General features: G+C 52.8%; 12 protein-coding genes across 12 annotated transcripts; 9 read left to right on the forward strand and 3 right to left on the reverse strand.

Annotated features, from left to right (window-relative positions):
- Positions 1-373: 373 nt before the first annotated feature.
- rmtA (protein-arginine omega-N methyltransferase HMT1) lies at positions 374-2321 on the forward strand. The gene is made up of 7 exons (XM_040946065.1): positions 374-636; positions 688-701; positions 767-786; positions 844-953; positions 1014-1345; positions 1395-1866; positions 1923-2321. Exons 1-7 carry the CDS (start codon positions 554-556, stop codon positions 1927-1929), a joined length of 1038 nt encoding a protein of 345 aa, XP_040795324.1. The 5' UTR covers positions 374-553; the 3' UTR covers positions 1930-2321.
- Positions 2322-2563: 242 nt separating this feature from the next.
- Positions 2564-3929, forward strand: BO72DRAFT_532827 (putative peroxisomal dehydratase). The gene is made up of 5 exons (XM_040950461.1): positions 2564-2818; positions 2881-2929; positions 2990-3310; positions 3374-3467; positions 3530-3929. The coding sequence occupies exons 1-5, from the start codon at positions 2699-2701 to the stop codon at positions 3870-3872; spliced, it is 927 nt and encodes a 308-aa protein (XP_040795325.1). The 5' UTR covers positions 2564-2698; the 3' UTR covers positions 3873-3929.
- A 221-nt stretch (positions 3930-4150) lies between these two features.
- Positions 4151-6634, forward strand: BO72DRAFT_18801 (putative trimethyllysine dioxygenase TmlH). Its single transcript, XM_040939510.1, has 12 exons — positions 4151-4279; positions 4330-4375; positions 4554-4629; positions 4706-4723; positions 4790-4856; positions 4928-4988; positions 5040-5142; positions 5200-5299; positions 5353-5452; positions 5523-6011; positions 6073-6144; positions 6222-6634. The coding sequence occupies exons 2-12, from the start codon at positions 4357-4359 to the stop codon at positions 6344-6346; spliced, it is 1230 nt and encodes a 409-aa protein (XP_040795326.1). The 5' UTR covers positions 4151-4279; positions 4330-4356; the 3' UTR covers positions 6347-6634.
- Positions 6635-6746: 112 nt separating this feature from the next.
- On the forward strand, positions 6747-8578 carry BO72DRAFT_453797 (proteasome regulatory particle base subunit RPT5). Its single transcript, XM_040946066.1, has 3 exons — positions 6747-7184; positions 7292-7707; positions 7768-8578. Exons 1-3 carry the CDS (start codon positions 6868-6870, stop codon positions 8424-8426), a joined length of 1392 nt encoding a protein of 463 aa, XP_040795327.1. The 5' UTR covers positions 6747-6867; the 3' UTR covers positions 8427-8578.
- A 396-nt stretch (positions 8579-8974) lies between these two features.
- BO72DRAFT_453798 (Brix domain-containing protein) lies at positions 8975-10968 on the forward strand. The gene is made up of 2 exons (XM_040946067.1): positions 8975-9244; positions 9340-10968. The coding sequence occupies exons 1-2, from the start codon at positions 9041-9043 to the stop codon at positions 10522-10524; spliced, it is 1389 nt and encodes a 462-aa protein (XP_040795328.1). The 5' UTR covers positions 8975-9040; the 3' UTR covers positions 10525-10968.
- Positions 10943-12170, reverse strand: BO72DRAFT_453800 (riboflavin synthase). Its single transcript, XM_040946068.1, has 3 exons — positions 12088-12170; positions 11901-12023; positions 10943-11657 (listed from the first exon to the last, which is right to left on the reverse strand). The coding sequence occupies exons 1-3, from the start codon at positions 12116-12118 to the stop codon at positions 11101-11103; spliced, it is 711 nt and encodes a 236-aa protein (XP_040795329.1). The 5' UTR covers positions 12119-12170; the 3' UTR covers positions 10943-11100.
- Positions 12171-12307: 137 nt separating this feature from the next.
- Positions 12308-14195, forward strand: BO72DRAFT_453801 (CaiB/BaiF CoA transferase family protein). The gene is made up of 6 exons (XM_040946069.1): positions 12308-12602; positions 12655-12686; positions 12753-12873; positions 12930-13434; positions 13501-13794; positions 13858-14195. The coding sequence occupies exons 1-6, from the start codon at positions 12420-12422 to the stop codon at positions 14067-14069; spliced, it is 1347 nt and encodes a 448-aa protein (XP_040795330.1). The 5' UTR covers positions 12308-12419; the 3' UTR covers positions 14070-14195.
- A 259-nt stretch (positions 14196-14454) lies between these two features.
- Positions 14455-16638, forward strand: BO72DRAFT_18894 (phf1/phf2 family PHD finger domain-containing protein). The gene is made up of 2 exons (XM_040939522.1): positions 14455-14638; positions 14690-16638. The coding sequence occupies exons 1-2, from the start codon at positions 14542-14544 to the stop codon at positions 16486-16488; spliced, it is 1896 nt and encodes a 631-aa protein (XP_040795331.1). The 5' UTR covers positions 14455-14541; the 3' UTR covers positions 16489-16638.
- Positions 16639-16787: 149 nt separating this feature from the next.
- BO72DRAFT_442320 (putative zinc metallopeptidase) lies at positions 16788-18306 on the reverse strand (the record flags this gene model as incomplete). The annotated part of the gene is made up of 1 exon (XM_040943503.1): positions 16788-18306. The coding sequence occupies exon 1, from the start codon at positions 18138-18140 to the stop codon at positions 16788-16790; it is 1353 nt and encodes a 450-aa protein (XP_040795332.1). The 5' UTR covers positions 18141-18306.
- A 490-nt stretch (positions 18307-18796) lies between these two features.
- Positions 18797-20148, forward strand: BO72DRAFT_392307 (NAD(P)-binding protein; the record flags this gene model as incomplete). The annotated part of the gene is made up of 2 exons (XM_040941898.1): positions 18797-19357; positions 19486-20148. The coding sequence occupies 2 exons, from the start codon at positions 18797-18799 to the stop codon at positions 20146-20148; spliced, it is 1224 nt and encodes a 407-aa protein (XP_040795333.1).
- A 192-nt stretch (positions 20149-20340) lies between these two features.
- BO72DRAFT_463938 (rRNA-processing protein SOF1) lies at positions 20341-21814 on the reverse strand (the record flags this gene model as incomplete). Its single annotated transcript, XM_040946617.1, has 3 exons — positions 20341-20701; positions 20767-21746; positions 21812-21814. The coding sequence occupies 3 exons, from the start codon at positions 21812-21814 to the stop codon at positions 20341-20343; spliced, it is 1344 nt and encodes a 447-aa protein (XP_040795334.1).
- Positions 21815-22003: 189 nt separating this feature from the next.
- BO72DRAFT_481839 (SWI-SNF complex subunit) lies at positions 22004-25630 on the forward strand (the record flags this gene model as incomplete). Its single annotated transcript, XM_040947702.1, has 5 exons — positions 22004-22435; positions 22503-23505; positions 23824-23972; positions 24058-25001; positions 25100-25630. The coding sequence occupies exons 1-5, from the start codon at positions 22168-22170 to the stop codon at positions 25628-25630; spliced, it is 2895 nt and encodes a 964-aa protein (XP_040795335.1). The 5' UTR covers positions 22004-22167.
- Between the last annotated feature and the right edge of the window lie 267 nt (positions 25631-25897).

A 25897-nucleotide genomic window follows, 5' to 3' on the forward strand; every position in this document is an offset into this window, starting at 1 on the left:
TAAAACTGGCCAAAAAGTTTATGTTGTACTACAGTAGGATTGCCAAGTACAATAGAAGCTGCTTTGAAGAATCATAATTGCAATTCAATTGCGACCATGGCTCAATTGAGTTGTCCATACCCAAATTTGATTGGCAGACCGAAATACCTTACATGTCCCAACGCCGCCGCGGGAACTCCAAGTCACTTACTAACCATTCTGATCTGCTCTTAGCCCTAATCACTGCTCAGGGCTAAGTCAAATCACATGCCGATAGACTACATTCAGCATAGTCTATCTCATCAGTAGTCTAAACCATATTGGGTCTTAGCGTATGTTGCCTTCCAGAGGAGAAATTCCCAATGAGGGCAAAGGCCAAAAAAAAAGGCGGCCGCTCGAAGGGTTCGCTGAAGTGCTTTGTACTTTTTCACTTCTGCATATTGTTTTATCATCAGCTAAACTTGTTGATATTTTCTTCTCATTTCGCTTCTGATTTAGGTCCCTGGATCTGTGATATCCTGCAAAGCAACTTTCCTGTCTAGTTCATCCATAAGCAACCGACTGATTTGCTATCATGGCCGGAGTTGAGAAACAACAGTCCAGCAGTGCTGATCGCATGGTTGGCATGGACCATGCTGAAGTTCGTTATTTCACGAGGTACATCTAATCCCAGTGACTGACCTCGATATTGTGCTAATTGTGCCTTAGTTATGATCACCATGGTAAATAATCCCAAGCACAGAACTTCACCTAGTCTCGGAGATGGCTAACGTCAAACCCCGCTCAGGCATTCACGAGGAGATGCTTGTAAGTCCGCCGCACACAGCCCCTTGCAATAGCCTACTAATATCTCATTCTTAACAGAAAGACGATGTCCGCACCAGATCTTACCGCGACTCCATTTACCAGAACCGCCACATTTTCAAGGACAAGGTTGTTCTCGATGTCGGCTGCGGTACCGGTATTCTTAGCATGTAGGTGCCTGACTCCGTTACATGCATCATTATTGGATATTGATGTTGTCGGTTTCCTAGGTTCGCTGCGAAGGCCGGTGCTAAACATGTGATGGGTGTTGATATGTCCTCGATTATCGAGAAGGCCCGTGAGATCGTTGAGGTCAACGGCCTGACCAGCAAGATCACTCTTCTGCAGGGAAAGATGGAGGAGGTTGTCCTGCCCTACCCGAAGGTTGACATTATCATTTCGGAGTGGATGGGCTACTTCCTCCTCTACGAATCCATGCTGGACACTGTCCTCTATGCCCGCGACCGCTACCTCGTTCCCGGTGGCAAGATTTTCCCTGATAAGGCTACCATGTACTTGGCCGCCATTGAAGATGGCGAGTACAAGGATGATAAGATTGGATGTGAGAGAAACCATTTCGTCAATTTCAAACCGTCGCTAATGAGAACTAGTCTGGGACAACGTCTATGGCTTCGATTACAGCCCCATGAAGGAGACTGCCCTCACTGAGCCTCTTGTGGATACAGTTGAGATGAAGGCACTTGTCTCTGACCCTTGTCCCATCATTTCATTCGATCTTTACACCGTCACCAAGGAAGATCTTGCATTCAAGGTACCCTACTCGCTCACTGTCAAGCGTAGCGATTTCGTCCACGCCGTTATCGCCTGGTTCGATATTGAATTTGGCGCTTGCCACAAGCCCATCCTTTTCTCCACTGGCCCCCATGCCAAGTACACCCACTGGAAGCAGACCGTTTTCTATCTGCGGGATGTTCTCACTGTTGAGGAAGAGGAAGTTGTGTCTGGTATGCTAGAGAACAAGCCCAACGACAAGAACAAGCGCGACCTTGATATCAGCATCACCTACAAGCTGGAGACTACGGACCCGAACCGCTCCGCCGAGGGTGGCTGCTTCTACAGAATGTAAGTGCATTCACCAGTCATCATCATCGAGTCAATCAGGAAGCTAATTCTTGAAGGTGCTAAACTGAGGCGTTGAAATCCTCATCACCAAATTGATCCATCACTGGGTCGGTACACTGATCTCTCTGACTGAATTCCCTGTCTTAGAATTCAGTCAGTACCCTCAATACTATTTACCCGAGGGTTGCATGGCATTTGAAGGAAAGTACACTTGCATGACGTTGGGTCGATGAATAGGTTTTCTTGACTTGCTTTGTTTGTTTATGCCATTTCATTTCCGTTATGTTCCGGCGTTTTATTGGAAGGCAGGAAACGGCATCATTATTTGGCGCGACACGGAGAGATGGTTTCCACAAGGACGATTATGAAGCTCCTCGAAATTCCCAAGTAGATACCCCGAGTCGATGCTCAATCTTATCATCTCTTAACGATCTCCTTATATTGTTTAGCTTCAGCCCCATCACTCTGGGTGTCCCCGAGTCTTTACGGGCAAAACATTGACAGATGTTGTAATACTTCGTATACTTCTCTCTGAGCCTTGAACCAGTATGATACCTGGGTTGATTTGGCTGGCCCATTCAAAGCGGCATGGCGCTCTCGGTCCAGATTACACTAGCCTCGGCTTGTTTGCGGCCCCGCAGTCCGGGGTACAAAAGCACAGCATATTGTCCCAGACTCTTGTAAAAACCATCCTGCATTATCCATTACCCATTACTCAAGTAGCTCAACTTCGCTTTTTGAAAGATCGCAGAGCGCACTAGACACAGTCTTCCACCATTCCGTCCAAATAGCACACATACGCAGGCGATTATCTACATTGTCACTAGCTGAGATGTCTGCTCCCGGGGCTGGTCATGAGTTTGCTCCCCAGGAAGTCTCCTGGCAGAAGCGCGATATTCTCCTGTTTGCTAACAGCATTGGCTGCAAAGCTGATGAGCTTCACTTTCTTTACGTATGTTGTATTGTCTGCACAAGGCCCCATTGCAACGTGTGCTAAAAAAAAGCGCGGCGCAGGAACTACACCCCAGATTCGCGGTCTTTCCAACCTACCCGGTTATCCTTCGTATGTGCGAGCCTCTCAGCTCATATCTCAACGGCCACTGATGCATTTTACTTCATACAGCATTTAAGCTCACTGATCAGGAAGTGGTTGACTTCTATGCTCGGGCAGGCGGTGCCCCTATCCCCGGAGCCCCCAAGCTCGACTACCGCCGTGTCGTGGATGGTCAGCGGCGAATCATCGCCCTGAAGCCTCTTCCAACATCCAGCGCAGGTCGAAAATTCGAGTTGCGCAACAAAGTCATTGGACTTTATGATAAGGGCAAGGCCGGGACTGTGCTGGAGACAGAACAGTCGATTGTCGACCAGGCCACTGGAGACATCTTTACGAAGATCCTGAGCAGCAGCTTCTTTGTCGGACAGGGCGGCTGGGGAGGTCCAAAGGGTAGGTGCTGTGTCTGGTCTTAGGACCAAACCCATGAAGGCTGCCTAACTTGTTTTGTTATAGGCCCAAGCACGGTGAATTACCCTCCTCCGAAGGGTAAAAGTCCCGACGCCACCCATGTGATCCAGACGACGTCCGAAACGGCTCTCTTATATCGGTAAGATCCCTGGATACCTCTACGACTTGGATTCTCCGATGAAGTTCTAACACACTGGATAGTCTCAATGGTGATTATAATCCTCTCCATGCAACTCCCGAGCCGGGCGCGAAGATGGGTTTCGGTGGTACCATCATCCATGGACTCTTCAGCTGGAACGCCGCAGCCCATGGTGTATTGAGAGAAATTGGACAGAGCGACCCAGAAAACCTGAAAGAGTTCCAAGCGCGCTTTGCCTCTCCGGTAAAACCAGGCGACAAACTTACTACTGAGATATGGCGGATGGGCAGGCTGGGAGGCGGAGATGAGGAGATTCGTTTTATTGTGAGAAACGACCAGGGTAAGGTGGTACTCAGCAATGGCCGTTGTCTGTTGAAAGCTACCGACTCGAAGGCCAAGCTGTAGTTGCAGTTCCATAGGTTGACTAGAAAAAACCTTTATATCACATGTGTAGATTGTCAGATCGCGAATTGGTATACGTCGCAAGCACATATGAGTACGACCCAGTCTAGAAGTTCAAATTAGCTACTAGATAGAATCAGAGTCTCGAATGTGTTAAGCATAAATTAGAGCAATAGCTTGAAGGTGGGCCGATTTGCGGGGTGGGCGCTGCTACCTCGGTTTCCGGTCCTCACACGTGACATGGAACTTCGGTCGTCCACTGATTTTTGGGCATATAGAGATTGAGATTCTCCGTTACGCGATACGGAAAAGCATTGTTTGGGCTGCGTTTCTGATGCCACAGCAGTTGAGATGAGTGCTGTAGGAAGGCGATTTGTTTGTCGGGCGCTCGCCCCTTCAAGCCCTTTCAGGTAAAGATCATACTCCGAGCTGCCACAACGAATGCTCATGATCGATATAGGAGGGCGAATGTGGTGCCTTGCTCTCGATGGACCTGCGCTGTTTCGGTGTGTATCTTCGCCTGGCTTCGACTGGTAGTTGAACCAGTTCATTTAAGCTGAGTTTCTTCCCCACAGAGCATAAGACTCCTTTTTACAGGCCAATGTAACACACTTCCCTCCCGAGCGCCACACCATGGGCCTTGATATCACCAGCAACTGGAAGCTGATGCAACCCCCATTTTAGCCCGGACAAAGAACAAGACAGCCAAACACGACCCCGAATCAGCTCAGCGGTTCTCAAAAAATGTCTTCAAGAAATTGTAAACAATATTCACGGGCACTATCAGCTGCCTTCCATACGCATGAATGGCTGAGACGGCTAACACTGTTTTGCAGAGGACCATTCTGGCTACGGTAAGTCGCTTTATGGCCAGTGCCCATCGCATCGAGACTTATATTTTGGGTATTGCTCCATGATAGAGACAATTGCCAGTGTGAAAAATGCCATCATCCTCAAACCCGACAGCGGGAGGTAGACACTTTTGCGGTATGTGCGCAAATTTCGAACATGCGAAGTATTCTGCTAATATGTGCCCTCCTGCTTCTGCTATTCCCCAGATTCCTCCAGATATAATTATCAAGAAAGTCATCTATGCAGCGGAAGGCCTTAAATTGAATTGTAAGTGTATATTCGATGTCTCAAGTCATGTCGAGGCTAAAATTCAAGAAGTTTCGGATGGACATACGGGGTTCTACACATATCCATGGCTCAAAGCCAATGGTACTAAAGTACCGAGCAGTGTGCTTCGAGCCGATCATTCAGCCAAACCCAGGTACTACAAACACGGATGATGCATGCTGCAATTGGAACTCACCAAACATGTTCATAGGCCTTATCATCCATTCACGGGAACGGGGCCATATCCCACGGTGTTATATGACGATGTTATGCAGGATGACAAGGGCTTGTTGCAGTGGCTTGATAAGATTGTGAGTCCCGCCCCCGCTCCACAATCTGCTACCCGATCACTGAGTCTGGATAGTATATCTACGGGTTCTGTTTCGTCATAGGTGTTCCTGTGACAACTCGGGACACTGAGAAGCTTCTCGAGAGAATCGCTTTCATCAGGCCTACACATTATGGTATGAAAACAATGTTATATACACTTACAGTAACTCTTGATTCACGATAATGCTGATTCATTTATTCCAGGGGGTTTTTGGGATTTCACATCTGATATGAGTTTCGGGGACTCTGCGTATACAAGCCAAGGTCTCGGCGCACACACTGATACCACATACTTTACGGATCCTGCGAGACTCCAATTATTCCACCTTTTGTCTCATACCGACGGCAAAGGGGGAGCTAGCCTGCTCGTTGATGGGTTTCGAGCAGCCGAGACGCTGCAGAGGGAGACAAAGGCGCACTACGCCCATTTAATGCGCCTAAGCCAGCCTGCTCATGCCAGTGGCAACGAGAATGTCTGCATACAGCCTATACACGAATTTCCGGTGCTCGAAGTCCACCCGCAGTTAGACCAGCTGTACCGGATCCGTTGGAACAATTACGATAGAGCACCGAAGACGAATTGGGGGATCAAAGACGTGAAGCAGTGGTACACTGCGGCGCGACACTGGAACGAGATTATCAGCCGCGAGAAGTTCCAGATCTGGACACAACTCGAACCGGGAACCGCTCTAAGTAAGTATCAAGTAGTTGATCCATGGTGCTGTTTGGAGACTCCTAGCTGACCGGCTGAAAGTCTTCGATAATTGGAGAATGCTCCACGGGCGTTCAGAATTCACCGGAAAGCGGAGAATGTGTGGTGGTTATAGTAAGTGCTCGTGCTTCGCTGGCTGCTACATACCGTCTTTGGTCTGAGGTTCGAGTACGTTTGCTGACTCATTATAGTCAATAATGACGATTTTCTCTCTCAATATCGTCTTCTCAAGTTCGGCCGAGAACACGTCCTCAACAGTCTTGGTAATTGGCATGGTCAACGCCTCAAAGAAGCCAACCCGAATTTCCTGATATAACAGGCCTGCAAATTCTGGTCATGCTCAGATACTGTACCTAGACCATGCGTGGATGATGTGTTCATAGCAAGCGATAGTGAATGAGCGAGGGAAAGCATGCTCCGTTGCAGTGGCGAGTGAGAGTGCAAAGCAGTAGACGCAATGCTTTAAGTGTGGTCAGGAGTCTCCTCTACCCACTGTGGGTGAAGCTGGCATGTAGGGTGTGAATCGAAGGATAATCGCCATTGTATACCACAAGTGAAGGACCAGATACTCTACATCAATAGCACTAGATTACATGAGAAACGGAGTCATTACCTAGCAGTCGGAGGCCGGGTCATTTGTAATAGTGTCACGTGACATAGTCAGGACGGCTGACGTTGTTTGGCCGAAGCTCAGAGCAAGCCGGCTCCAACGCAGCTCTCAGTTCCCCATCTCTCCCATTCTCACTCTCCCTTTGCCTGCTTTCTCCCCATATACCTACCGAGTTGGCCTAAACTTAATTTATTCTGTCATTGTAATTCCCATCTAATCCTGCCACCATGTCTACCTTGGAAGACCTTGACGACCTCGAGCGTGAAGAGAGAGAGAAGAAGGACCAGGGCGATGGCAACGACCGAAAGCCCGAAGGCGACGGAGATGCTGATATGAACGATGCTGATGCCAAGAAGAAAGAGGAGGAGGATGAACTTCTCGATGATGAGATTCTCTCTTCCAGCACAGCGGATATCGTCAAGAGGCGGCGAATGCTGGAGAACGAACTGCGTATAATGAAGAGCGAATACCAGCGGTTGACACACGAACAGAACACGATGAGGGAGAAGGTCAAAGACAATCAAGAGAAGATCGAGAACAACCGGTATGTTGCAGTCTACGTCGCTATGGGTTCACCTACTGTGTGCGCCGACTCGTGGCGATGGCGGTTCCCTACCCAGGCCTTCTTGCTGACCACAATTCATCTCTCAGGCAACTACCCTACCTTGTCGGAAACGTTGTTGAGCTCTTAGATCTTGATGTCGAAGCTGAAGCCGCCGAGGAAGGAGCTAATATTGATCTCGATGCTACCCGTGTCGGCAAGTCCGCTGTCATTAAGACCTCTACCCGTCAAACCATCTATCTGCCGTTGATCGGTCTTGTGGATCACGAGAAGCTCAAGCCCGGCGATCTCATCGGTGTTAACAAAGACTCATACCTTGTCTTGGACACACTACCAGCTGAGTATGACAACCGGGTTAAGGCCATGGAGGTTGACGAGAAGCCGACGGAGAAGTACACGGACATTGGTGGTTTGGACAAGCAGATTGAGGAGATTGTCGAGGCTATCGTTTGGCCAATGAAGGAAGCCGATCGGTTCAAGAAGCTTGGCATCAAGGCACCGAAGGGTATGTGATTCGTGTGAAATCTGGAGGGCTGGAAGTTATGCCGTACTAACTTGGTTCCAGGTGCTCTGATGTACGGACCCCCCGGTACCGGTAAAACCCTTCTTGCCCGAGCCTGCGCCGCCGAGACGAATGCCACATTCTTGAAGCTTGCCGGTCCTCAGCTGGTACAGATGTTCATCGGTGACGGTGCTAAGCTTGTTCGCGACTGCTTTGCCCTTGCTAAGGAGAAGGCCCCCTCGATCATTTTCATTGACGAGCTGGATGCCGTTGGTACCAAGCGTTTCGACTCCGAGAAGTCCGGTGACCGTGAAGTGCAACGAACCATGTTGGAGCTTCTCAACCAGCTCGACGGTTTTGCCTCCGATGATCGTATCAAGGTCCTCGCGGCCACGAACCGCATTGATGTGCTGGATCCGGCCTTGCTCCGTTCCGGTCGTCTGGACCGCAAGATCGAGTTCCCCTTGCCCAACGAGGAAGCTCGCGCCAACATTCTACAGATCCATTCCCGCAAAATGGCCGTGGATGATGGGGTCAACTGGGCGGAACTGGCTCGCAGTACCGATGAATTCGGAGGTGCGCAGTTGAAGGCTGTATGTGTGGAAGCTGGTATGATTGCTCTTCGTAAGGGCATGAGTAAGGTGGGACACGAGAACTACGTCGATGCCATCTCGGAAGTACAGGCGAAGAAGAAGGACACCAACATGGGCATCTATGTTTAAGAACATCTTATCTTCTTTGCGTCACGATAAATTCCACGATGTTACTTTACCTCTTGTATTCTGCCTCAGTAATTACTATGTGATGGCCTCCTGTTCATCAAAGCAGGGCGCTAATCATACGAAGCAAAAATTGCCATTATCAAGCAGCGTCGTCACCACACGTCCTTATTTAAGTCGTAATAGCCACTAACGCTCCAACCTTTCTTGTCCATCTCAACTAGAGAGTGTGTTCCTCTATAAAGCATGTTCTCATCCTCGTTGCATTCTTCCTTGTCGGGGTCCTTCACAGCACTATCCACCCCTGCGTCTCGGCGATATCACCAGGCGGTATCAAAAGGTCAAGATGGACCGGACAGCAGTCGAAATCGCAGTTGTTTCGTTCGGGAGTTTGTTCATCAATACACATAGACTAATAGACGTTCTGGACTAAGGCAAGCTCGATGATACTGGGCGCCGCAAAATCATTGATCCGGGGCTCCTCCGCGGCTTTGCTCCGCCTTTAGTTTTTCTGCGGGTCAAGAAAAAGTCCTACTTTCGATCCAGACATCCGGGGATTAAGATCCATCCTTAGTGATTATTTCCCTCGTAAATCTCATTTCACATCATTTTTCACCATGGCGAAGGCACGCACCAAGAAGCGCACCCATGTTCGCGCGACAAATGCCACGGCTGCTGCCAAAGGCGGCGCCTCGTCTATGAGCAAAACACCCAAGTCGATGGTCATTCGAGTTGGCGCTACACAGGTCGGCTCCAGCGTCAGCCAGCTGGTCAAAGATGTGCGGACGATGCTTGAGCCCGATACGGCTGTGCGCTTGAAGGTACGTTAACAATCGGTCGACTTTTCGCAGACGATGGCCAGCAGGGATTGTACAAGATCGACTTCTTTTTGTTTTTTCTTGCTAATTGTCACCAGGAACGCAAATCGAACAGACTTCGGGATTTCACAACAATGACCGGCCCTCTGGGCGTGACCCATCTTCTTCTTTTCTCCAAATCCGCCACGGGCAACACGAATCTGCGGTTGGCGCTCACCCCCCGAGGGCCGACCCTGCATTTCAAGGTGGAGAATTACTCTCTGTGCAGAGACGTCGAGAAGTCGTTGAAGCGCCCGCGCGGCGGTGGCCAGGACCACAAGACGCCTCCGCTGCTCGTGATGAACAACTTCAACTCCCCCGGCGCAGACGAGAACTCCAAAGTACCGAAGCGCCTCGAGAGCCTGACCACGACCATTTTCCAATCGCTCTTCCCTCCGATCAACCCCCAAGCTACCCCTCTCACCTCCATCCGTCGTGTCATGCTCCTGAACCGTGAGCTCGCCCCCGAAGGCGAAGAACAGGACTCCTATGTCCTCAATCTCAGACACTATGCCATCACGACGAAGAAGACCGGTATCTCGAAGCGTATCCGTCGTCTCGATCCCAAGGAAATCCGGAACAAGGAGAAGAAGAAGACCGCCGTGCCGAATCTTGGAAAGCTCGAGGATGCCGCAGACTATCTGCTCGATCCCTCGGCGGCAGGCTACACGTCTGCTAGTGAAACTGAAATGGATACGGACGCGGAGGTGGAGATCGCAGAGAGCACCACCCGGAAGGTTCTCACGAAACGTGAACTGCAGCGGATGAAGGCTGGCGACAAGGAGAAGGCACAGAAGAAGTTGAGCAACGGCCCCGGGGTCGAGAAGCGGGCGGTCAAGCTGGTTGAGCTGGGCCCGCGCATGAAGCTCCGGCTGCAGAAGGTTGAGGAGGGCTTGTGTGAGGGCAGAGTCATGTGGCACGATTTCATCTCGAAGTCTGAGGAGGAAGTCAACAAGCTGGACAAGAGCTGGGATAAGAAGAAGAAGGAGAAGGAGGAGAGAAAGAAGCAACAGCGGGAGAACATTGAGAAGAAGAAGGCCGAGAAGGCTAAAGCCAAGGCCAATGGCAAGGAGGTTGAAGGTGATGATGACGAGGACGTTGACATGAGCGACGAAGACTGGCTCAGCGACGATTTCGACGAGGATGATGAGAATGTGGTGCAGGATGAGGATGACGAGGAAGAAGAAGAGGAGGAGGAGGAGGAGGGAGAAGAGGAGGATGGTGACGAGTCTATGGATGAGTAAATCTCCTTTGCCATCCATAAATACGATGTTCTTTGAGTCGTCAGCCATCACGAATATTGGCTGCCACACGGCGCTTCCAGGCTTGCCAGTCCCCTTCACACCCTTACCTTCACCATGCTGGATAGCTTCTAACACGTCTGCGACGTGCCAATGATCCCATGCAAACAATTCCAGCGCATTGCATCATGTCAAATGCTCATGGCCATGCCCCTAGTATGGTGCACATGAGTTGTTATACATTATGCAGATTTCGATGCATGTGGTCGGCTTGTTGGAGAAACGGAGCAGTTGATGGGAAGGAACTCAATTCGTCCGTACATCGAACGCCAGTATTACTATTCATTATTTGTTTGATGGAAAGGAAAAAGTTATGTACCCTATGGTTCGTTAGGAGTTTCAAAATTATACCCACGATTTCTGGTTGCACATGCAGCAGCAAGAGCCCTGGACGAAGTCAAAATAAAGCATTATCATCATCCTTAGTATCATCAAAAACTACGTAAAGCTCATAACCCATCATCGATACAACAGGAACTTCTCTTTTTCTTTTATGCTTTCATATCATCGAAAGGAAATCTACCGCTTCAACTTCTCATCCACAATCCTCGACACCATCTTCTCCAGCATGCTGAAATCGCCGCCCGCCGACGCTGCCGACCCAGCAAAGTACGCCTGCACGCTCTTCTCCACGTACTTGCCCACGATATCGATCTCGACGTTGACGTAGTCGCCGGGCTTCTTGGCCGCCGTGACGATCTTCTCCTGGGTGTACGCGATGAGCATGACCTCGAAGTAGCCCTCGGCGCCATCCACGACCTTGGTGACCGTCAGGCTGGCGCCGTCCAGCGTGACGTAGCCCTTCTCGACGATGTAGCGCATGACCCTCTGGTCGCGCGGCTGGAAGCGGAACACGAGCGCGTTGCTGTCCGGCGTCACGGAGAGGATCTGCGCGATCGTGTCGACGTGGCCCTGCACGAAGTGCCCGCCCATCCGCGTCTCGCCCAGCACCGCCCGCTCCAGGTTCACCTTCGACCCCGTCTGCAGGGCGCCCAGGTTCGTGCGGCGCAGGGTCTCCGGCGCGACGCCCACTTTGAACCACGTCTTATCGAAGGCGGTCACCGTGAGGCATGTTCCTGTTTTTTTTTTAAGAGGGGGTTTTGTGTGAGTCTCGTTTTCTTCTGTGCGGTTTTTGTGTGTTAATGTGTTCAATGCCCCGCGGTGGGGGAGAGGGGGATTGCGACCAGCTAGGACGGTGGGAGGGTGGGGGAGGTGTGTGACGGAGAGAAGAGGGGAACGGGAAAGGAAGAGGGATTCGCAAAGGTGTATGTTCGGTGACGATGATGACGGTGGAAGGAGGGGTGGAGGTGGTTATGTACCATTGACAGCTATGCTATCGCCGAGATGCGCATCGACGAGGATCTCCTCACAATCGGTAATGGTCAGCGAGGTTCCCCCGCCCCCGCTTGACGAGGTATCGAGGGGCTCGAGGGACGAGACCGCTAGAAAGTAAGGGCACCATAGTCAGTTATAGAACGGGCATACAGTATACAGACAGAAACTGACTTCCAATCTTCTCAACAAGACCCGTGAACATGGTGACAGAATGGCAGGGAGTAGACAAACCGAAGCCGGCGGGCGGATCGAGCGGAATTGAAGATCACAGAGAGAAAGTCGCGAAGCGGGAGGAAAGCGGGTTGACCTCGGCTTGGGGGCCGATCCCGCGCCGCCGCTCGGTCATGGCGGCCGATAAGTTAGTTGGAAGCTGTACTGTACACAGTGCTTTTTCGGTTCCTTGCTTCTGTTCGTCTTTTTATTCTTCCAAGATTGTGGACGACAGTTATTTTGACATTTATTTTGCTTTTAAAAACTCTTATCTCCTCCCTCAACCATTGAGAATGAATCCGATAATCTCCTCGAAGGTGCCGCGAGCCTTCATTGCGCGCCGGCCGCTCAACCATACATACCTCTATCTATCAAGGAGCAACCGATCATGGCGCACTTACTCGACTGCACTTTCAGATGATACCCTGCCTTTGAAAGGCATTAGGGTTCTAGACATGACGAGAGTTCTGGCTGGTGTGGGTATCATGCAATTGACCTTCCACAGGCTTGTGTTGACATCTCATGCAGCCATACTGTACACAAATCCTGGGAGACCTGGGGTATGCTGCCGCTGCTTTCAGTGCTTCACGCCACATACAATACTGACCATATCTGGTCTTCTACAGAGCAGACGTTATCAAGGTAGAACACCCAACACGCGGCGATGACACTCGTGCTTGGGGACCACCATACGCCAAGTACACTGACGGGTCAGAAGGGCCCGGAGAGAGCGCTTACTACTTAGGAGTAAGTCACGCATCAGAAGAAATGCCTGGATGTCAAGCAATTAACATCTGGCTCAGGTGAACCGCAACAAGAAATCCATCGGCTTATCTTTTGCTCATAAATCCGGAGTGAAGATTCTACATCGTCTTGCCAAAGAGTGCGACGTGTTGGTGGAGAACTATCTTCCTGGCAGCCTTAAGAAGTACAACATGGATTACGAGACCCTGAAAGCTATCAACCCCCGACTCATCTACGCTAGTATCACAGGCTACGGCCAGACTGGGCCGTACAGCAACCGCGCCGGGTACGATGTCATGGTCGAGGCCGAGATGGGCCTGATGCACATCACTGGCAGTAGGGAGGGGGAGCCGGTCAAGGTCGGTGTGGCTGTGACGGATTTAACCACTGGTCTTTACACGTCTAATGCTATCATGGCGGCATTGATTGCTCGGGGGCGGACGGGGAAGGGGCAGCATATCGATGCATGCTTGAGCGATTGCCAGGTCGCGACTTTGGCAAACATTGCAAGCTCGGCGCTGATCAGTGGGAAGAAGGACTCTGGCCGGTGGGGGACGGCACACCGTAAGTGTTCGCAGCGAAGTAGTGCTACCTGGATTGTGCGGTCTTACTGATCCCCGCACTGCATAGCATCCATTGTGCCCTACCGAAGTTACAAAACGCGTGACGGCGATATCCTCTTTGGCGGCGGGAACGACAGATTGTTCGGCGTTTTATGCGATCGCCTAGGTTATCCGGAATGGAAGACCGATCCCCGGTTTGTCACCAATAGCGACCGAGTGAAACACCGAGAGGAAATTGATGGGTTGATTCAGCAAAGAGTGAAACAAAAGACGACGCAGGAATGGCTGGAGATATTGGAAGGAAGCGGGATGCCGTATGCCGCTGTCAACGACATCCAAGGAACACTAAATCATGCTCACGGTGAGACCATTTTCTCCCAAGCGCTTGTTCGCCTTGAATGACGACTCTGACTCTGGGATATAGTCCAAGCACGAGGTATGGTCACTGAAATTAATCATCCAGCCTGCGGACCCATCAAGCTGGTGAACACACCGATCAAATATTCTCATGCAACCCCTGGTGTTCGTACGCCGCCTCCGACTCTAGGGCAGCACACTGACGAGATTCTGGCCGAAGTACTCGAGTATGGTAAGGAGGAAATAGCTCAGTTGAAGCAGGCAGGTGTAGTGGCATAGACGTGTTTTGAATTAAGACAAACCGTCGTTGGGCTAGTGGTGGATTACCCTAAGGTGATAAGGGAGGAGTAAGTGTGTGGTCCGGTCCGTAAGGAGGGTTCGCCTCTAGAATACAATACATGGTTAGTTTTCGCGCAGCTGTCGGCTGAGCCGCATTGAGATGTAGCTTCGCAAAGCCTTAGAAATGCAAAACACAGTCAGATGCTAATGCCGTCAAAACGACCTGATGGCTGGAGATATTGCAGGCATTGCATCACAAAATATGGGTTGGCAACGAATGCAGTCAGTCGGTGCCTTCCAAGGGCGCGGGGATGAATTCCTAGCGATCACGTGATAGTATATAAATCTGGATCCGTTCATGATGGCCTTTTCCTGATTCACCCGTGGCAGCATTGATACATATCTCGGGCTCATCAAAGAGCACCTTGCCGTTGCAGCGTGAGTGTGCTCGACAGGGCAGATCCGGGGGGATATGTCACAGCAAAATGGGGGTTCTGCCTCCCTGGCGTCTGTAGAGACAGCGCCACCCACCCACGCATTTCTGCGCACTACCACTACCACTACTTCGGGTACGCATTCATCAGCGCCCTCACTCCAGCCTATCGCTGATTCATCCTCAGCATTCTCCTCGTCGAACACGACCCGATCCTCGAGTACGCCGTCGAGAAGGGTGGAGATACCGCCTCTTTCAGCGGCCACAACCGAGTTACTCGCACGAGTCAATGGAAGTCTAAAGGGCACAGAGCAGAGATATGGTAACAAATCCATCGGTTGGAACCCTCCAACTGGAAATCGATTTGTTGGAAACAACTTGAACGGTCCTCGCACAGGCACTATGAGGGCCTCTTCGATTATCATCGAATTGCCTACGGCACCATTCACGTATGCGAACAATGGGGTGTCACCTGCGGCTTCCTCGAGTACTATTACCCGCGGATCTCCTGTGGATCTTCCCCGGGGCCCGAACAATATTACACCTAATCCATCACCAGTGCCTCCACCTGCGGCTTCCCCAAGTATTGCTACCCAGAGATCTCCTGTGGATCCTCCTGGGGGCCTGATCAGTATTGCACCGAGACCATCACCAGTGCCTCCGACTGCACCAACAGATGGAATACCTGAAGTATCATCCAATGGCCCTGTATTAGCGCCGCCGCCGCCGCCAGCAGCAGCAGCACCACCACCGGCGGTGGCATCTTTACCACTATTACAGCCTCGGACAACCGTCTCGAATGCCAAACCTTTATCTACAGCAAGCTCAATCTCTAAGTCTAAAAGGCCCACGACAGGAGGCTCCCGTAACAGGAAGAATATCACGAATGGAACCAAGAACAAGAAGCGCCGCCGCAACAAGGACAGTGACGAAGAAAGCGTCATCCGGGCCGGTGATTCCAGCAGCGACGAATCCGATGTTGCCCCGACAGCAACCCAGACAAAGTCTGGCCGACAGGTCAACCGACCCTCCTTGTATGTGCCTCCGCCTTCATTGCCGGCTGCTGCCAAAGAGACAAGCAACTCATTTGAGACGTCGGACAACACGCGTGGTTCCACGACGGCAACAACTCGGAAACGTAAGCGCGTTCAACGCAAAGCGAAGGATGGTAACATCACTTGTACCCGATGCCAGAGGGGCCATAGCCCTCTGACCAACGCGATTGTTTTCTGCGATGAATGCAATGGGGCCTGGCACCAATTATGCCACGATCCTCCCATCAGCGTGGAGGTTGTCACCGTTCAAGAGAAAGAATGGTTCTGTGGGGAATGCAAGCCTGTGCCGATTACCATTGTTCAGCCAACAGTTGTCAGGAGCAATCCGTTCCTTGCGAAAACACAGCCAACCCCTATTTCGACTTCTTCCTTGATAGTCCCTCGAGCTGAAGTAAGCGCGGGGGGCTACTCGGTCGAAGAACGCCGAGGGTTCCTATCGGGCTTGTCGCATGCAACACTTGTTGAGCTTCTTATGAACATATCGGAAGGTAATCGAAACCTGCCAATGTTCCCCGCTAATTTGAAGGACTACCAGTCATCAAACTTCTCAGTCTGTCCTAGCTCGTCAGCCGTGACGAGTACTTCTACTTCCGTTCAAGGATCTGTTCTGCAGACAAATGGCCTGGGGGCCTCTGCGGCCACCTCGGCGGAAGAATCAGCTAGACCACCAACCGCATCTGCACCGGATGTCTCGACTACTTCATCTCACCGAAGGAGATACGAAGAGTCTTCTGATGAAGAACCAGAGTATGAGTTTCAGGAGCATCGTCTATATCCACGCGCCGGCAACGGCTTCCGGCTGCCTGTTGGGCTGGATGACTTGGACATCCTCAGCGAGGATCCTGCTTGTTCAACGTTCAGCTATTCGTTGCATGGGCCTGCTCAAATCCGCGCTCAAATGAAACAGAACGTGCCAATATGGGGCTCGTGAATATGGCTTCTATGTGTATTACTATCATTAGGCCTTTCATCCTTCGCCTTCTGTGTACGATCAATATTCTCTGATAGATATTCTAGATTTGTTCTTCCGTTGGGAACGAGACTTTGGGAATAGAGTGCGTGCAATTCACTCAATGCGCCCCGATTTATGATGATCAGACTTCGTTGGTGCTTGTCTTCGCTCTTCGCTCTTCGCTCTTACACTGGAGATGCCTCGTTTTTCTACTCAAAGTGAGGCGAGTTCCTTCCTGCAGGATCTCCAGCGTGCCACACGATACATGATGTGGGATATTAGAAGCAAGGCGAAGAAATATTCAGGCGACCACTCGATATCGCACGCCTGCTCATCTTCGCAGGTGGGTCCCAAACAATGCCTGCGATACCATGCCGAGGCCTCATTGCCCCGCAGCCTGTTTCATCGACTTCGTGGAACAGCAGGATATCCGCACAGCTGTCACATTTTAACTCAAGGCCAGTGTCATGTGGTGACAGCCCGATTGCTGCACGAGCGCGTGTCGAGACACATTCATACAAAAGTTCAGCATGCGCCTGGGTTCCAGCTTGATAGATCCCCACCCCCAGGCAAGCTAACAACAGCGGGTCCTCGGAACCCCATGGCGTGAACGCGTTGCCAACATTGTTGATCCCGATCACAGCGTCTAACTTGTGCTTTTCAATCATGTCCACTACGGGCAAAGTCCCTCGCGGTTGATCTGCACTACCTCGGTTCGGGGATGAAGCCATGTATAGATCACTCGTGGGCAGCCCAACGAAACTAACAGGGAGATCATGATCCTTAATTTCTTTCGCAAGCCTCGTCCACTCGTCATGGGTAAACAGGGTGAGCCGCGTACAATGCCCTAGCATAACCCGCTTGGGCGTCGACTGGGCTGACCAGCCCTTTTCTCTGAGTGTCCGCAGGACAAACCAGACTAGGGCCTCTGTTGCCGGGTCGAGGTTGTAATCCAGGTGAAAGTCCACGTGTTTGCCGTATTCCAGACCGCGTTCAACGGCCCATTCGATGTTCCGCTTCGCAGCTTCAACGGTCGATTCCACATACGGTGTTGTGCCAATCACATCCACCTGCGGCCATCGGATTGCCTCTTCCATCAGCCGTCGGTTCTCCTCGCCATGCTCGCCCGAGAATATGGGATCTTGTGCGAAGCTCACTAGCTGGACCGTACAGGCGTTCTTCCATGTCTCCTTGAGAGTGGTGCCGGCGTCCAGGCAAGTGAACCCGACCGTCTGGTCCACTTCCACAAACGCGCGCATCGCCGTGACCCCCGCGGTGACAGCCCCCGCCAGGAGCCATTCTCCACGCTTCAGAAGATCGGCCTGGATGAACTGTCGCTTGGCTTGGGTGGTGAAGGATAGCGCTTCGGCAAACGAGCCACTGGAGGGGAGGAGATGCGCATACTCTCGCGCGTTGTGGATGTAGGCCTTGTCGAGGTGGATGTGCGGGTGCGTCAATGCGGGGAGGGCGAGTGGTGCGCGGCAAGCTGCGGTATCGGACTCGCCCTTGTGCGGGGTGATCGATTGGATAATGCCTTGGTCGTTGTCAATGGACATGTCCCAGGTCGAGTCTGATCCGGGCAGACGGACGTTCTCGATTATCGGCACCGGCTTCAGAGTTGGTGGTGGCATGGTGTAGAGTGGGTGGGCGAGGAGCGAGGATCGAAATAGTTACAATGTATATTCTCGAGTGGCTGTCGCGGCAAGTCGCAGAATGGCTGTGTAGACTACCTCGATTATAGAAATTCACGTTCACACTTTAAGACAAGTCAGTTGCCTGACAAAGACTCGATATTGTCTTGCGAATAAGAAGATTCTCGCAATATGTAGTAGTTAGCTTGCGATTGTCAAACAATCCACAACCCAAGAGCAGCAGCCCCACCAGCCCACCCACCAGCTTATCGTCCCCCGATTGCAGTTGCAGCGCACCCGGGCCAGTTCTCCTACCTTCTTCTTCGGGGGCTTGCTACATTTCCTCACAACTACAATTGCGCGCGTCGCAGCCACATCCAACGGATAGAGCCTGCTCAGCTGTACATCAAGGTACTGTACCTTCATATAGCTGCAGTGCTATGTCCCTACCCCCTAGACCCAGTTGTCCACAAAGCTAACCCAACCAATCAAGCATCCCAGCCCCAGCCCTCGGCGCTTCCACCATCATCCATCTCATCTCAGCAATCGATCATGAACACGCCGCGCTAACAAGACTACTTACTTCCTCCCTTAAACCCTTCCCCAGCAACCCATCACCCAAACCACCTAATCCAAAGAAAAATTCTCACCCAACAATGTCCGACCCCAAACCACAACCCCAACCACCACGCCGTATCCTAACAACCCCCGACCCCAACTCCAACCCCAAGATCCCTCCCCCCTCCTCCGACCAAAATACCCATGCCCGTCCGCACGCGATAACCCTGGACCTACTCCTCACCGTCCTCTCGCGCACGCTCTTCCACCCCTTCATCGCCTGGATCCTCGTGCTCTGCCTCCGCGCCCAAGCCACGCCCTACACCGCGCCGGCGTTCCTCGTCGCCACGGGGTATGCGATATTCCTTTCCGCTCTGAATGTGTTGCAGAGCGTGAACGACCGGTTCGCGTACGGGAAGCCCCGGCGCGTGGATCTGAGTGAGGAGGTGGTTGTGATCACGGGCGGGGCGAGCGGGTTGGGGTTGTTGATTGCGAGGATCTATGGGTTGAGGGGGGTGAGTGTGGCGGTGTTGGATGTGAAGGGGGCGAAGGAGGTGGAGGGGATGATGGAGGGGATGGATGATGCCGTGGGGTATTATCGGTGTGATGTTGGGGATCGCGGGGCGTTGGAGGAGACGGTGCGGAGGGTGGAGATGGAGGTATGTTTTTTTTCTCTCTCTTTTTCTTCCTACGTATGAATGTGTGGAAGGGGGTGAGGGTGGGCTATACATGCTCTACGAGGGTGGTACTGGTTTGCTGACATGTTTTTTTTTTTCTTGTTTTCTAGCTGGGAACTCCGACAGTACTGGTTCATTGTGCGGCCGCTCGTATCAACGGTCAATCGCTCCGAGATGTCCCCGCGGAAGCGTTCCAGAAAACCATCCGGACCAACTTGCTCGCGGCCTTCCATGCCTACCAGGTCTTCCTGCCGCGGATGCTGTCCGCCGCCACGGGCGGGACCATCGTCACCGTCAGTTCGGTTCTGGGCCAGCTGTGCGCGGCGGGGCTGGCGGACTACTCGGCCAGTAAAGCCGGGCTGAGCGCCGTGCATCGCACTCTGGAAGCGGAGCTCCGCGCGTCCGGTGACGATGACAAGGTGAAGATGATCCTCGTGGAGCCCGGGCAGATCTCCACGCCGCTTTTCCAATCGGTCCAGACGCCCAACCGCTTCTTTGCGCCCGTCCTCGAGCCGGTCCACGTCGCGCAGGAGATCGTGTCCGCGATCGACAGCGGGAGAGGCGCTGTGATCCGACTGCCCACCTTTGCGATGCTGGTCAACTGGTATGCCGTGATGCCGGCAGGCCTGCAACGCTTGGCGCGGTATATGAGTGGGATCGACAGCGCCGTCGCGCAAGCCTCCTTGCCTCAGAAGAACCCGCCAGCCACCAGTGCGCCGCTGACTGGACAACCACAACAGCAGTGCGAGCCGCTTTCCGTAGACAAAGACTGATGTAATGATGGGGCGGAGGGATCGGACAGTCATAGATGAATATTTCAAGGATGTGGGACCAGCCACGCGATGTATATAATCGAGACAGATTCTTCCACTCAGGCGAGAGCGCAGAGCATAAGACTGCCCAGACAATGTCCCAAGGCGAGCAAGGACCCAGGAGAAAGCGCACGATATATGATGGAGCCCGATCTACTGCTCCCGGGCTAGGATCATCTTCTCGCGCTCGCTCTGTCTCTTCTTCAGGTTCTCCTTCTTGGTGTGCTTCCGGACGTTCTCCTCGCGTCTCTTGATCGCGTTCAATTCCTCTCTCTTGATCTCGCGGGCCTTCTTGATCGGCTTGGGGACGTGGCGCTGGCGCCTGATTCTCTTGATCTCGGGCATGTGCTGGTATCTCTGAATCAAAGCTTGGTCGTACTCGAGCTTGGTTCGCTGACGGGCACTCTTGATGCCACTGCGATCGGAAGCATTGGCACGCCACAGGCGAACGTTTCCGTCGTCGGAGCCCGACAGGATGTACTTGTTGTCGGGGGTGAACTTAGCAGAGAAGACACTGCATGAAGATGTTAGTGAAAAAAGTCAAAAGAACCAAGACATGGGGTGTGTGTGTTAACGTACCGTTGCATGCGCTGTGTGTGGTAGATGTCGCGAGAGTGGCCGGTGGCCCGGTTCCACAAGCGCACCGTCTTGTCGTAGGAGGCCGTGACCAGCTCCTGACCAGTTGGGCTGAAATCCACATCCATCACAGCAGCAACGTGATCTTTGAGAACGTTCAATGCGCGGTCCATCTTCCTCATGTCGAAGAGGTAGACGTTGTGGTCCTCATTCGCCACGGCAAAGTTGAACGCTTCCATTGGGTTCCAAGAAATCGCGTTCGACGCCAGGCGGAGAGTCATCTTCGCGAGAGGCGACGAGGTGCGCAGGTCGTACATGATGATAGAGCGATCGATACCGGTAGAGCCGATAATGGAGGTTTCTGTCTGGTTGAAGGCAATCGAGGTGATCGTGTCCACGTTCGTAGGCCAGTGAAGGGTCTGAGACGGCGTGGAGGAGGGGCGAGAGAGATCGTAGATCGAGATTTGGGACGACGCGGCAGCGAAGTGGGGGAGATCACGGTGATGCGTGACGGAAGTGAATGCACCCTGCCCAAGATAGGTGGCTAGTGGCGGGGCCTCGGAGGAAGAGTTATATGGGTCAAAGAGTTTGACGGTCTTGTCGCTGGCGCAAGAAAGCAGCTTCCGGTCGGGGGTCCAGCATACACCCTTGACAATATTGTCATGCGCCTGAGTCTCCCACACTTCTCCCTGCGTAGTCAAATCCCAGACCTTGATCACACCATCACCGCTGCCACTGGCGAACCGTTCCAGAGAGCCTGGATCCTTGGCCAATGTGTACACACCGTCCACATGACCGTCGCCCAGTTGGCCCAAGAAGGGCGCAGCAAACAGACGCTCTAGTTTGGTAGCATTCAGAGCGCGAGTGTATTCTCGGGCGCGCTCAAAAGGATGTTGTGCCGGGTCGAGGTTTCGAGGCTGTCGAACGACAGCACTTCCCGGAGCCTGCTGAGAGGAAGTGGGACGAGAAAGAGCTTTGATTTTCTGTAGGGTATATGTTAGTGACTGTCCGATTGAGAGATATAGCGATCCAAACCAGGAATACTCACCATGGCGCTCTCACAAATTCCTTGGGACCGAAACGTGAAAAAGAGAAATTCGAGTCGGACATAAAATTTCTGGTAATCTTTTTTCCATCGGCGGGCGGGTTAAGGCCGATTGTGGTTGGCTCGCCAAGCCGCGGGCGGTGAGAGCGGCAGCTGCAGCTCGGCCTGCGAGTGACGATAGCCAAACCTGTAAGCTTCCTGTCCTCCATCGTCCACTATACCCTCCTCATCTCATCTCCCATCGGCTTCTTAGCCTTCCTCACACATTGCGCTGATAGATACCTACTCATTGGCTCTACCTTGTCACTACTTGTTCCGACCTTCGCCTTTTCCTACCCACCACAGCACCGTCTTCAGCCATGGCGCCCTCTCCGACAACTGCTGGGCGGATAGAGGAAGCCCGGACTCTTGCAAAGAACGACCCTGCCAAAGCTGAAAGCACCCTCAAGGAGATTCTCTCTAAAGGTCCCGGCTCGACCGAGGCCTCGTCGCGGGATTATGAAAATGCCCTGGTCTCGCTGGGAGAGGTTTACCGGGACCAGAAGAAGCCGCAGGACATTGCCGAACTGATCAAGACAAGCCGTGATTCCTTTTCTTCATTCGCCAAGGCCAAGACAGCCAAGCTGGGTAAGATAATATCTTCGGGTTGAATATGCGTGCACAGAAAGCTGACGGTTGTTGTTCATCTCAAAAGTCCGCCAGCTGCTGGATCTGTTCAGTGAGATCCCGAACACCCTCGATATTCAAGTTGCCGTCATCAAGTCCTGTATCGACTGGGCCGTCGCAGAGCGGAGATCATTCCTTCGCCAGAACCTTGAAACCCGGCTGGTGGCCATTTATATGCAGAAACAAACCTACTACGATGCTCTCACCCTCATCAACTCTCTTCTCCGCGAGCTGAAGCGCTTGGACGACAAGCTCATGCTGGTCGAAGTACAGCTGCTGGAGTCGCGCGTCTATCATGCATTGGGCAACCAGGCCAAGGCACGTGCTGCCCTGACGGCTGCCCGTACATCTGCCGCCTCGGTCTACACTCCTCCCAACCTACAAGCCGGCCTGGACATGCAGAGCGGTATGCTCCATGCAGAAGATAAGGACTTCAACACATCGTTTTCGTACTTCATCGAGGCGCTGGAGGGTTACAGCTCTCTCGATGAGGGCGAGAAGGCAACAGCTGCTCTCCAGTACATGTTGCTGTGCAAGATTATGTTGAACTTGGTGGATGATGTCACGAACTTGCTGGGATCTAAGCAGGCTCAGAAGTATGCTAGCCCGCGATTGGAGGCCATGAAGGCCGTGGCACGTGCTCATGCGGACCGGTCCCTTGAGCAGTACGAGAAGGCTTTGTCGGACTACAGATTTGAGTTGGGTAGTGATGCGTTCATCCGCAACCACCTTCGCAGATTGTACGATGCCATGTTGGAGCAGAATCTCATCAAGGTCATCGAACCCTTCAGCCGAGTTGAGCTCGACCACATTGCCAAGATGGTGGGACTGGACACGCAGCAGGTGGAGAGGAAGCTTTCACAGATGATCTTGGACAAGGTTATCATTGGAGTGTTAGATCAAGGAGCCGGATGCCTGATTGTCTTCGATGAGACGGAGCGTGATCAGGCATATGATGCTGCTCTAGAAACCATTGCCAAGCTGAGCAATGTGGTGGAGGAGCTGTACACTAATCAAGCATCGCTGCTGGAGTAGATTCAGGTAGAGGCTTATTTGATTTATGTTCGAGCAATGATATAGTACTACAAATACCTGATGACAAGGCAGTCATTATTCCATGTGTCGTTTAATTGTAGCTGATATGTTGAAGTGGTGGTGGTGGTTGATGTTGCTAGAAAGCATCCGAAACGGGTAAAGCGTGACCGCGGCGAAAGAATCGCGACTGACTCTCCAAATCTCCAACTTCCTCTGTCTATCCGCGCCCAGAACATCCACTTCATCTCGTCCGCGCGCCTTCACCTTCCATCGCCACAGGGCTTTCGCGTCAACCATTTCCCTCCCCTCCTTAGACCCCACTCCAGCTTTACCCTTGCAGACGTGTTAGCGCAGATGCCACCAGCCATGAACGCTCCAATCCCTCCCAATTATGGGCGTGGGTTCCCACCACAGGCCGCTCAACGGTCTCCTGCCACGCCTCGTCGCGGCCCTCAAGCACAAGGTTCGTCCTGCCATGTCTTTTCTAACCTACTAGCCCCATTTTGCCCCAATGCTTCCATTAAGACATGCATTCTAACTCTGTATAGTACCAATGCCTGCTGCCCCCATGGCTCAACACGGCGTTCCCCCTCAACTCCTTCCTCAACAACATCGCAATATGATGGCCGCCAACGCAGCCAACGAGGCCGCGCTCCGCCGCAGTCGCAAACCCACAGACAAGAACATCCCAGAGGGAATCGAAGAAGTGGTTATTGGCGAAGGTGTTCAGCAATACAAAAGCCTTCGCGACCTCGAGAAACGGCTGGACGCGGCCATCGTGCGCAAGAGACTCGACATTCAGGATTCCATCAGCAAGACCGTGAAGAAATACCGCACCATGCGCATTTGGATATCCAACACGGTCGAGAACCAGCCGTGGCAGAATGCCTCGGGCCAGAACGGTGCCAGCAATCCCGGGTCCGGGCGGTATAAGGTACGCATCGAGGGACGTCTGCTGGATGACGACAGCGACCCGACGGCTCCGGAGGACAGCGACGAGGAGCAGGCTGGTGCAGACGACTCCGCCGATGCGAACGGCGACGCGATGGAGCAGGATGGCCCCGGGGCTCCGAAGCCCAAGACAAAGCCCGCAGCGTCAAACAAGCGGTCTCAGCAGCGCTTCTCGCATTTCTTCAAATCCATCACGATCGATTTCGACAGACCGGCCACCACGAACCCGGAAGACGTCAAGCCTATCACCTGGAACAAGCCGCAATTACCCCCCAACGCCGTTACGCTCCCACCCACCGCAGACTTCGATTCCATTCAGTTCTCCCGCGCGTCGCAGGAGAACCTCAACGTGACGGTCAGTCTGGTGCGTGACGAGACGCCAGAGCGATATAAGCTGAGCAAGGAGCTGGCGGAGGTGTTGGATGTGGAGGAGGAAACTCGCAGTGGGATTGTTCTTGGCATATGGGATTACATTCGCGCCATGGGACTGCAGGAGGATGAAGAGAAGCGGCTGGTACGCTGTGACCACCGCCTACGATCGGTATGTTCCCTCTTCTCCTTTCATGTTCCGGCCCCACACAACCCTACCTCTTCCCCATGCCATCAGCTCCCAATACTAAACCATACTTTCCCATCCAGATCTTCGGTCGGGACCAAATGTTCTTCCCCCAGATTCCCGAAAGCATCGGCCCGCACACCAGCCCGATCGACCCCATCAAACTCCCCTACACCATCCGCGTCGACGCCGACTACCACAACGACCCCACCCCCACCGTCTACGACATCCAAGTCGCCCTGGAGGACCCCCTGCGGTCCAAGATGCTCGCCCTCACCCAGAACCCACAGTACACCGCCGCCATGCGCCACATCTCCACGCTGGACGACCAGGTCGCGCTCATCGTGCAGGCCCTGACGCACTCACGTGCCCGCCACTCCTTCTTCACGGCCCTGAGCAAGGACCCCGCCACATTCCTCCGCCGCTGGGTCAACAGCCAGCGGAGGGACCTCGAGACCATCCTTGGCGAGGCCACGAGAGGCGGCGGCGAGGACGCCAGCGGGCCGGAGTTCCGGAGAGGCGGCACCGATGGGGCGTGGGACACCCCCGTCGCGAGGGAAGCGGTGCGCTATATGCTTGCCAGACCCGAGGCGGCCATGGGGAGGGCTCTCTAGAAGCCTTCTTATCATATCCTCTATTGGGGATTCTGTGCGTAAACTCCCTTCTCAATGAGAAAGACTGGTATGTATGATTTACTTCTCTTTTTTTTGCTTAAAGGGTCACACACACACCTTTTCCGATGATGAATACCTCGTTTACCCAGCTCACTCAGACACACAAGAAGTTGTGCATGCTGTCAAAACACGATTCTTTACTCACGTAACATTCCTGATATCTTGGATTGTCTCTTTTTGGTCTTCCTCACACGATCCTGTGCCTTT

The sequence above is a fragment of the Aspergillus fijiensis genome (genome assembly GCF_003184825.1).
Source record: "Aspergillus fijiensis CBS 313.89 unplaced genomic scaffold BO72scaffold_106, whole genome shotgun sequence".
Taxonomy (NCBI): domain Eukaryota; kingdom Fungi; phylum Ascomycota; class Eurotiomycetes; order Eurotiales; family Aspergillaceae; genus Aspergillus; species Aspergillus fijiensis.

What these genes read in the sequence shown, in the direction of transcription:
- rmtA (XM_040946065.1), top strand. Translation starts at nt 554, where the DNA reads ATGGCCGGAGTTGAGAAACAACAGTCCAGCAGTGCTGATCGCATGGTT. An exon ending in GCATTCACGAGGAGATGCTT is followed by an intron (nt 787 to 843) that starts GTAAGTCCGCCG and finishes CATTCTTAACAG; the next exon opens with AAAGACGATGTCCGCACCAG. An exon ending in GGTACCGGTATTCTTAGCAT is followed by an intron (nt 954 to 1,013) that starts GTAGGTGCCTGA and finishes TCGGTTTCCTAG; the next exon opens with GTTCGCTGCGAAGGCCGGTG.
- BO72DRAFT_532827 (XM_040950461.1), top strand. Translation starts at nt 2,699, where the DNA reads ATGTCTGCTCCCGGGGCTGGTCATGAGTTTGCTCCCCAGGAAGTCTCC. An exon ending in ATGAGCTTCACTTTCTTTAC is followed by an intron (nt 2,819 to 2,880) that starts GTATGTTGTATT and finishes AGCGCGGCGCAG; the next exon opens with GAACTACACCCCAGATTCGC. An exon ending in AACCTACCCGGTTATCCTTC is followed by an intron (nt 2,930 to 2,989) that starts GTATGTGCGAGC and finishes TACTTCATACAG; the next exon opens with CATTTAAGCTCACTGATCAG.
- BO72DRAFT_18801 (XM_040939510.1), top strand. An exon ending in GGGAGGTAGACACTTTTGCG is followed by an intron (nt 4,857 to 4,927) that starts GTATGTGCGCAA and finishes GCTATTCCCCAG; the next exon opens with ATTCCTCCAGATATAATTAT. An exon ending in GGAAGGCCTTAAATTGAATT is followed by an intron (nt 4,989 to 5,039) that starts GTAAGTGTATAT and finishes AAATTCAAGAAG; the next exon opens with TTTCGGATGGACATACGGGG.
- BO72DRAFT_453797 (XM_040946066.1), top strand. Translation starts at nt 6,868, where the DNA reads ATGTCTACCTTGGAAGACCTTGACGACCTCGAGCGTGAAGAGAGAGAG. An exon ending in GAGAAGATCGAGAACAACCG is followed by an intron (nt 7,185 to 7,291) that starts GTATGTTGCAGT and finishes TTCATCTCTCAG; the next exon opens with GCAACTACCCTACCTTGTCG. An exon ending in TGGCATCAAGGCACCGAAGG is followed by an intron (nt 7,708 to 7,767) that starts GTATGTGATTCG and finishes ACTTGGTTCCAG; the next exon opens with GTGCTCTGATGTACGGACCC.
- BO72DRAFT_453798 (XM_040946067.1), top strand. Translation starts at nt 9,041, where the DNA reads ATGGCGAAGGCACGCACCAAGAAGCGCACCCATGTTCGCGCGACAAAT. An exon ending in ATACGGCTGTGCGCTTGAAG is followed by an intron (nt 9,245 to 9,339) that starts GTACGTTAACAA and finishes AATTGTCACCAG; the next exon opens with GAACGCAAATCGAACAGACT.
- BO72DRAFT_453800 (XM_040946068.1), bottom strand. Translation starts at nt 12,118, where the DNA reads ATGTTCACGGGTCTTGTTGAGAAGATTGGAA. An exon ending in TCTTGTTGAGAAGATTGGAA is followed by an intron (nt 12,024 to 12,087) that starts GTCAGTTTCTGT and finishes CTTACTTTCTAG; the next exon opens with CGGTCTCGTCCCTCGAGCCC. An exon ending in CGATAGCATAGCTGTCAATG is followed by an intron (nt 11,658 to 11,900) that starts GTACATAACCAC and finishes AAAAAAAAACAG; the next exon opens with GAACATGCCTCACGGTGACC.
- BO72DRAFT_453801 (XM_040946069.1), top strand. Translation starts at nt 12,420, where the DNA reads ATGAATCCGATAATCTCCTCGAAGGTGCCGCGAGCCTTCATTGCGCGC. An exon ending in CAAATCCTGGGAGACCTGGG is followed by an intron (nt 12,687 to 12,752) that starts GTATGCTGCCGC and finishes GGTCTTCTACAG; the next exon opens with AGCAGACGTTATCAAGGTAG. An exon ending in AGAGCGCTTACTACTTAGGA is followed by an intron (nt 12,874 to 12,929) that starts GTAAGTCACGCA and finishes CATCTGGCTCAG; the next exon opens with GTGAACCGCAACAAGAAATC.
- BO72DRAFT_18894 (XM_040939522.1), top strand. Translation starts at nt 14,542, where the DNA reads ATGTCACAGCAAAATGGGGGTTCTGCCTCCCTGGCGTCTGTAGAGACA. An exon ending in TACCACTACCACTACTTCGG is followed by an intron (nt 14,639 to 14,689) that starts GTACGCATTCAT and finishes ATTCATCCTCAG; the next exon opens with CATTCTCCTCGTCGAACACG.